At 37.3% G+C, this 9,896-nt stretch overlaps 1 protein-coding gene across 1 annotated transcript; it reads left to right on the top strand.

The window, feature by feature from the left end:
• The first annotated feature begins 3,692 nt into the window (after positions 1-3,692).
• On the top strand, positions 3,693-9,574 carry LOC110450868 (waprin-Phi3-like). The gene is made up of 4 exons (XM_021498641.1): positions 3,693-3,824; positions 5,554-5,580; positions 9,080-9,181; positions 9,476-9,574. Exons 1-4 carry the CDS (start codon positions 3,773-3,775, stop codon positions 9,529-9,531), a joined length of 237 nt encoding a protein of 78 aa, XP_021354316.1. The 5' UTR covers positions 3,693-3,772; the 3' UTR covers positions 9,532-9,574.
• Positions 9,575-9,896: the final 322 nt, after the last annotated feature.

The raw sequence follows: 9,896 nt of genomic DNA on the forward strand, positions 1-9,896 counted from the left end.
TTCATTTACATGAATTACAAAATCATTTGAAATGCCTAGTCCTTATGTCTATCTGATACATGAGTTGAAAGTAAGTTTTCAGGTTAAGTTTATTATGTAAGCTTTCAAAAAACATGTTGGTATATGAGTCTGTTTGCACGCCTGGCTGTTGTGAATAATGAACCGCGATAGATAATTCTTCTGAAAATACGTAAAAAACGATTGTTCTAAATTTGAAAGCTTAGAAGTAAATTTGTTAAATTATTGTTTGAACTCAATAAGGAATGAAAGAAAAAGTAAATTTCTACCCTGAAAATTTTGTTCTGAACACATGAATATAATTTGCGTCGCCATGTTTGATGCATACGAAAAACAAAAAGATAGTGTTTTATTTCTTTACTAAACATTATTGCTACGGTAACATCAGCAATGTCATCATCAGTAGTAAGGAATACATTTGTTTTTGTATCAGAACATCTTGTTTTAACAGCATTCAACACAATTTGTAATGCGGACGTACCCGCTCCTTCAGATATCCCTCATGGTAATCGTCAACCACTAATGGAGTGATTAATTTGAATTTGCATTAGTTTATGTGTAGAGTCAATGCACAGAATCCTACTGCCAAATTTCTTATACATATTGTTTCTCAGTCATAAGCACTAGCAAAAAAATCATCCTTTGTAAATTCTGTCAAGAGGGAATTTATTTTTTCTGTCTGCTTCAAACAAAGAACTGGACTCATAGCGTACTTACATTCTCACTCTTTAATTCAAAGACAAAAATATGTTGCATCATCAGAATGCCTCTTATACTGACAATCTACAAATTTTCTTTTGATAGCAACTATGTTTTCCTATTAACTAACTGATAAACATTGATGTCATTTGTGCTCCTTTCACCTATATTTCCAATGTTGATCTGAATATCGTCTTGATAGTATTTACAGGAATTCCTAAAGACAGTTTTCTAGAAATTTCATCTCTGACATTCTGTGGCATGGGCAGATATTTAGTTTGGTCAAAATCAACAGAATGACTGGGTTCGAATGGGTTTGACCTTAACAGTACTACTTATTTTGCCTTATTTAAAATACATCCTGGAAGGACAGAGATAATTTATTTTGCAAAACACTTTAAGGTTCCATATTGGGGATTTCGTACCCTCACTTTTTCTTCCTGTATTTGGTCTCTTGTATCCATGCCTATTACAAACAAACTGAAATGATGTACCGGTGTTACTACTTTTTTCCGGCCTTCTTTACATGAAGAAAACATTGTTCTTTAACTCTTCACTTTTGTTCCACAATTTGAATTCATTGAAAGACGGAAAAGTTAGAGAAGAAGTTTCTATGCTAGCAGAATGGTCTGATGTTAGGTGGGACAAAACGTCTTTTACTGTTCGAAAAGTGTACGGACAGGAAGGAACCATACACCTAACTGAATTTACCTTTGGCTAAGAACTATATTTTTTCGGGATGAAACCTAATGTTGTGTCGCTTCAAAGCAGAAGGACAACTTAACTGTTTATGACATATATCACAACTAGATATGTGCGGTCTTTTTGATGGTTTTAATGCATCAATTGGTGAATAAAAGCTGGAAAACAGTCGTTTCCTTCCAGACGAATGTGCCAGATGGCTTAGGGGGCTTAGGGGCGGGGCCAAAAGGTGGCAATTTGGCTATATTGCTTTAAGCGACTTCTCTGGAACTGGAACTAAGAGATGGACATCAGCCATATATGACTGGAAGCATCCCTCGGTAGTGGAGATTCAAAATTTTACAAATGGTGGGGCTGAGGGGCCGGGGTAATTTGGCTATATTGCTTTAAGCTACTTCTCTGGAACTAAGAGATGGACATCAGCCATATTTGACTGGAAGCATCCCTAGGTAGTGGAGATTCAAAATTGTACACATGGAGAGGCTGAGGGGCGGGGTTAATTTGGCTATATTACTTTAAGCGACTTCTTCTCTGGAACTAAGAGATGGATATTAACCATATTTGACAGGAGGCATCCCTAGGTAGTAGAGATTCACAATTGTACACATGGTTTGGCTGACCCCTAGGGGACTGAGGGGCGGGGCCAAAATGGCTATATACGACTTCTTCTGTTGAACTATGCAATCAATCATTATTGATCAAAAGCATTCATAGGAGGCAGGGATCTAAAATTGTACAAATGGTGTGGCTGACCCCCAGGGGGCTCAGGGGCGGGGCCAAAACAGTCATGATATTATAATAGACTCTGGGGTCTGTCCTATGAACCTAGTTTATTAGTCACAGCTTGGAAACAGCTGAGATTCCCACCTTATAACCATATATACAATTGCTGAGTATACAGAGATGAATGCACCTATGCTTCCAGGATGGCCTTGGGGTCTGCCCCACCCTTGGAGACTTAACCTTTGGGTCATAGGGGTTAACTTTGAAATGGTTAAGATCCCCACCACAAAACTATAAATACAATTGTTGGGCATGAAGAGAGGAATGCAGTCATTATATTAGAATTGATCCTGGGGTCTGGCAACAACCCTAGGGACCTAGTTTCTGAGTCACATCTTGGAAACAGTTAAGATCCCCACCAAATAACCATACGTACAATTACTGGGCACGACAAATCGAACACAGTTATGCTACAAGGATTGGCCTTGTGCTCTGGCATATTCCCTTGGATATCATTTGTAGAATATTTTGCCATGATTGCTAAGATATGTTACAGGCTCTCTGAGCCCAAGTTTGATCAAGTTGATCTGCAGTTATCTCAGTTTGGTTTGCCCTATGACTCTTATTGAGAGTCTGTAACCACATCTGTATGAATCAGTGGCCATAAAATCGCCAAACCTTTAAAAACAAAAATATCATAGTACCTAATTTGGTGTTTTTTGTGTCTTTGATAAATGTAAATGTGTCTATAGCACCATAACTGCCGGAACTTAACCAAAATTGTTTAAACAACTTAACATGACACAGATTAATTTCAAGTTAAACGGTTTAGAGTTTACACACCTTAATCTTGAAATCTCTTTAAAAGGAAATTTTCACGGGACAAGTGCTCTTTTTTAAATGTGTTAATTTAGTACATGGATGCATTGACAAGCATAAAATACAATAAGTGTTCGTGAAAGTTCTTGTTACAACCCATTGTCTATAACCGATTTACATACCCTGTCTCTGGCACACATACATGTATGTATCCATTCACAACACACATGTAGGCGCGTCCTTAAATGATCATAGCTGTTAATAGGACGTTAAACAAAATTAAACCAAACTAACCATTTATACTAGATCTCGTGATATACAATTATGTTAAATTTGCCATTATCACATGTACGGTTTCAGAAATGACTTTTGTAATTGTTTAACATAAACACTAGGTTATCGTTATTCTTTTTTTCATACCGCTATCGTGCTATTTCACAAAGCAATGGTTAAAATTATCATATTTTTTTCTCAAATAAATTTGTTTTCAGCCACAATATTGTTTTCCGCCACAAAAGGTTTTTTCTAGCATGTGGTTGATTATATACTCATTTGAGAAAACGATAAAAAAAAATGACTTACATGTTTCCATGCATTTGGTATACTTTATCATTTGATTGAGATATGTTGTTGCATTATCTTAGAGTAGGAAACTATGTCAGTAAATTATTCCTTATCGTGAAAGTCGTGTCTAACAATCCCACTGACCAAATTTTTTCCCTTGTGACTGACAGGGACCCGATAGTACAGAAAGCACTATATTTAGTCGGGTTTAATGTTGTCTTTTTCATTTTAGGGACTCTATCTTAACATGAAGACCGCAATTATCTGCCTTTTGGTGCTATCTATCACCATAGCCTCAGGTAAGTATTCCAAGTGAAGTTAAACCTATCTATATGACAATAATAATGTCAGTATGGACAGATGATAATGATAAATAAGTTCTAGGCGAAAAGGAGCAGTAGCCGAACTGATGAAAATATGTCATATGTGAATTCAATTTCTTCTGATATGGTCTTAAAATTGCTTGGATCACAATTTAAGATTTTAATAACATATTTAATGCATTTCTTTTTTTTTGCACAATAAATAGGGATTGAATGGATGTTTTTGTATATACATTGCGGCAATGCGTAGAAGTACATGTAGCTGATCTACATATCCTGTGGTACGCGTTAGCGCTCCTTAGTAGATTAGCTACTGCTATTCATTGCCGCAATGTACATGACTTATTAAATGTTTAACGGCCCATCAAACACAGAATACGTCATTAGGGCCAACAGATGGTCGAAAAAAACCCAATGCAAAATAAAAACATCAAACAAACTAAAAAGTTAAAAGAAAAACGTCACTTTGATTATTGAAAGTGGCTAAGATGACTCAAATTTTATTAAAAAGACCAACAGCTTCCACATAGCCTAAAATTGAAGAGACAGTTATGTTTTCGAAGAGATTTAAGACATTTAAACAGAAATTCTCTCGAGTTGACTAAAAGTCGACGCGATCTAATAAGAAGTATTTTACTGTAAACGGTTCCTGACACGCTATGCATTGAGGCTGGACATCACGTTTAAGTAAATAACAATAGGTAATGTATGAATGACCCATCCAAAGACGGGCAAGGACAACCTCGTCTCGGCGCCTCTCTAAAGCTTTAATTAATATATTTAAGTTACGATGAACTACAATAAAAACGTTACAACACTTTGTAAATTTCTTATTTTTGATATTTGTATTGGACTTAAAAGAATAAAAGGGAACAGCAATAATCCAGCTTACAAACACTTCAAATGGTCAACTTCCGTCGATCAAATGGTTTGATTGAAACGAAAGATTTATATCTAGAATCTAATAATAACCAACACTTGATATTTCTTTCATTTTTGAAAGTTGATCTTATTGAATATGATTTTTTTTACATTAAACATTGCATATTATATAAGTTAAAAAGGCTATGTCCGCACTATTTCAAATCATCGATCACCATAGTAACCATCCAGGACACCCATCGGCAGTAGTACTAGTAGGCATCTAGAGATCATTAGAAGTTAAATGTACAGCCGTTGAAGATGTAAATGATGATACATTGATTGATGAAATGCCCTGTGGCATTACAAAGTTCTCTGGGTTTAATGTGCAAGTTGATGTCATGGGGAGTACCCAGCCGGATGTTTGGGTGTTACGAAGTTCGTGACCACGAGGAACCGATTGCGAATCGGAAGTCAGTATTTAATATGACAATGTTATAAACATGTATTTTTTTAATTTCTAATAAAAAATTTTTATATATAGTACAATGGTGCACCATTTATGATTTTTGTAATGTTTATTATTATTTCTCGCAACAACGTTATCTTGGAAAAGGGGAGATATCTCTTCTCAGAAACGGAACTATGCGTAGTAATATGATCTATGATTGTTTGTGAAATCAGCTGACTGGTTGCACGAGAATAGTTGTATTCATAGTCGATTCATTTTTTAATAGCAGTTGATTTCAGTTGGTAGAATCATGAACAGAACAAACATCAAGAATGTAAATATAAGGCAGGGAAGTCTGACCCTCATGGCTGTACTAGTTTCTTTTTTTTGCAGCTGTGGATCTAAAAAGTGTCCTTTTAAGTAAGTATCTTCTCGAAAATTTGTGAAGTCCAATGTAATACGTCTATTTCACACACAATTCTGTTGATGTAAATATTGTAACTTTTATATTTATTGATGTACTTGAACATTATAAGATGTCCAACATAAACCTCGATAGTATATAGATGTAGTTTGTCCCACAGAAGTATGAATATTTATATATATTAAAGATGCACCAATCAAACCTGAATATAAATATACATTTAACATATTGCACCCAAATTTTAATATAATAATATACATGTGCTGTATGCATCAAAGATGTTTCGCTTAAACCTGAATTATATGCAAGATTTGATTTAGGTCCTATTAACTGCTGTGTTTAACTAAGAATGTGCCTTTGTTTGTGTATATTATATACGTGCATGTGAATGTGTTATTAAGGAATGTTTTACATGTAAGATGTCATAATCAGTCCTGAATATTACTTCCATGCACAATGTCCAATTTATAGTTCAGAAAGAAATGGGTACTGTCCCGAGGCTGGGACACACTTACAACAATAGCGTGCATACATCGTGCGCACATCGTCCACACAACTGGTGCGATTTAACAAACGTTCGCCCTGTTGTGCGCTATTGGTACAGTTGGTTGATTAACATTATGGATTGAAAGAAAACAAATCCTGGAGGTTGGTACGAAGTAAAGATACACTGTATATATTCAATGTTTCGACGCTATAATTTAGATTAAGTTCAACTTTCGAATGCTTGTTACACAATATTACAGTGTTCGTTAGACTGTTTATATGTGCTTCAATTTTACACGTGCCTATTTTGATCATTCAAAAAATTCGGAAATTACCATTTCTAAATTTAAGAAAATACAGATAAAAAGATCAGCTTATAAATGTAGGTAAATTATAGTATTAACTTATATTGCATATCGGTTTAAACATGAAATAGTATTTAGCTCTGTATCAAAACATATAAGGATGTGCTCTGTTTTGTATTAAGGTTAAAAATAACAGAAAACCAAAGATTGAAAGTGAAACATGTCATCTATTTAATAGAATAAATGACGGTATAAAATATCATCTTTTACTTATTGTACATACTTGTACAAAGGTTTCTGTTACACAAGATGAAGCAAAATAATTAGACCCCATTTATACAAAGATGGGGATGGTATAAAATATCATCTTTTTACTTATTGTACACAATTGTACAAAGGTTTCTGTTACACAAGATGAAACAGAATAATTAGACCCCATTAGTACAAAGATGGGAATTAACTGGCGCCTCATTTATTTAACATATACTAGCGGAAAAAAGAAACTGTGCAGGAGTGACGTAAACACAGCAGGGGTCAAAACTGAGTTAACAAAGTTTGAACACCTCGTATGTCCACCGTTTGCCTGAATCGAGCCTGGCAACGTCGACGCATGGAGCCTATCAGACGGTTCAAGAATGTATCAACGCTGCAGGCAAAACAGCCAACATCACCCATTGATTAGGTAATGCCCGTAATCTGCGCTTCATTTCATCCCAGACGTGTTAAATGGGCGACAGATCGGGGGAAACAGCAGACCAGAGCAACACGTCAACGTTCTGCTGGGCCAGAAAGTCCATAGCGACACGAGCTGTGTGTGGCCTGGCGTTGTCCTGCTGTAGCGTAATGTGACGTTGTTGCCCTTGCACGAATGGAACGACGTGGGTCCGGAGGATCTCGTCACGGTAACGTGGCGCGTTCACATTCCCGTTACCAACCACCAGAGGTGTTATCCCGTTGGTTGTGATGCCGCCCAAAATCATAACGCTGCCTCCACCGAAAGAACGTCGTTGTACCACACACGCGTCACGGAAACGTTCTCCAACGCGAGGATACACTCTGGAACGGCCGTCACTACTATCCAGGTGGACTCGCAACTCGTCCGTAAACAAAATGCCAGCCCAATCCCGTCAAGTAAATCGCAGATGCCTTCTGCACCAGTCCAGACGTGCTACATGATGACGTGACAGAAGAACTGGGCGGATTGCAGGACGTCGCGGACGGATTGCGCGTTCACGCAATCGGTTCCGTACAGTTCTCGGGCTTATTGGTAGCAACCCAGGGATTGTCCGTGCAGTCAAACTTGCCGTTTGGAAGCGATTTCTCAAATGGACAAGCCGCATATGGTTGTCCTGTTGACGTGACGTCACACGTGGACGTCCCCGCACGAGGTCGATCGCCGACGTGGCCAAACTGTTGATGTAGTCTCCATAAATCCCAGATTGTGTTTCGATGGACATGAAATCGTGTAGAGACAACGGCTTGGCCCATATCAGCTTGAAGCATACCAATAATCCGGAGGCGGTCATTTTCATTGAGCTTCGGCATAGCATTAATCACAAATTAAAACGTTATAATGCTGTTTTTACTGTTCACTAGTCTCAACAGAGTGACCCAACAGTTGAAAAATAAACTTTCATTGTCGAATTGGATGGCTGGACGAGAAAAACATGCAAACTGGTCTCCGCCTATAGCGAGCAAGCTGCACGTGAAAAACTGTCAATGACTACATCCCAATATAATCTTGGATGCATGTCAGTACGAGTTACCTCCCTTGTCCCTAACAGTAAAGCGAACTAAAACTAACCAGCGATAAAAACATTTATGTTAATAACATAAATTAGCCTATAAAGTTCCCCAATTTACACCTCCCAAGATTGTTCGTCTATTGTGTACACAGATGTGCGCAAGCAATAATCGTCCACACCTTACGCACATTGTGCGATTTCACAAATGAAGGGGAGATCTATGGAAGTTGATATATTCTGCTGAAAGCTCAGCATTAATATTAATTGCAACGACTGGCTAACCACTTGTCATTATGTGAGGTTAATGCTATTGTATTTCGGGAGCACTATAAAGACGCATTCGCAAGGAGGCAAGTACCCCAACCTACTATGACCCCCTGCAGAGTCGCAGGTGGTTTCTTCATTGCCTTCTTTTAGGGGGACATCGAAGAAATCAAGAAAAGACTGATATATCCCTCTGCATGTGTATTGTAAAATACAGAATCGGAGGTTTTCTTTTGTGTTTTCTTCAAAGGGGACAGGGAAGAATCACAAATTGAACACTGCAACACTTCTGATCTTTTCCTATATATCTTGTCTTCATTCTCTCCTATCTCCTTTCTGTATCAGGTGATGTCTTCCTAGGCGCCCGTCCTTATATGGCCTTGGCTGTTGTGAGGACGTTCAACCCCAGACAAACAAAAATCAATAACCGACACACACACACACACCACCCCCCCCCCCCCCCCCCCCCCCCCCCCCTCCGCATTTATTTTGGTGTTTTTGGTTTTACGTCTTAACAACGGCCAAAACATTTAAGTACGTATAGGCCTATTATGAATGCGTTTATGTGTGTTGGAGGCAAGCTATGTTGGTGTTGATACCTACTTACAATAGCGTGCAGTATTTATTTTCTAGATATCAACTGTATGATACCGAAAAGTCTTATTTTATAATTCTATTTATTTGTTTTATTTTAGATAAGCGTGCGACTGCGTCCTGTCCATCAAGTCATGGAATGGTGGGAATCTGTCTTTGGGACCCAAATGTGAATTGCATGAGCAATCTGGATTGTACAGGCGGTATGTTCCAAAATGTGCAGTCTTTTATCGCTTAGAGCGGCTCCAAAGTGTTTTGTCTTTCATAACAATCCTAGCTAAACATGTCATGGCACTTTTTAATGGTTGTCATCGTACCATAAAACATGTAAAATGGTGCCTTTGAGAAGGCAGCTCAAGAACGGAGGTAAAATATTCAGTTAAGGATTAAAGTTAAGAGTACAATCGAGTAGAATACACTACAATTCACTGTCCGTTCAGTAAATATCTTGTATATGTAACGTTTTCCTCTCGATATAGTTCTGTTTTTATTTTCAGGTATGTTGTGCTGTCCTCACGGCTGCGGGAGCATTTGCATGAAACCAGTACACTGATGTATATAAAGTTTTATGTTAATAAAGATTAAACCATCCTTTATAAAGGATAAGGGTTCAATTTTAAATTAGTTAAATTCGTTATGTTTCTGTTAATTCACAAACGATCCAAACAAGTGATAATTCGCGAGAAGAATGTATTTACGTTTTTTTTTTAGCATTGTAGCGTGAAACATGTCTAATATTGGTTAAAGATAACATTTTGCTTACATTGCAAGTCAATTTGACTTTGAACAATTTGATTCGGTAAAGATTGAATAATTAGCTGTTTATTTTGTAGATTGATAAAAGCTTAGCCCAAAAATTAGAACCCCTCAGAAATTCCCCGAATTCCAATCTTTACAATAGACACATTCAAACCGAGG

The sequence above is a fragment of the Mizuhopecten yessoensis genome, unplaced genomic scaffold (assembly GCF_002113885.1).
Source record: "Mizuhopecten yessoensis strain PY_sf001 unplaced genomic scaffold, ASM211388v2 scaffold5519, whole genome shotgun sequence".
In the NCBI taxonomy this organism is placed as follows: Eukaryota; Metazoa; Mollusca; class Bivalvia; order Pectinida; family Pectinidae; genus Mizuhopecten; species Mizuhopecten yessoensis.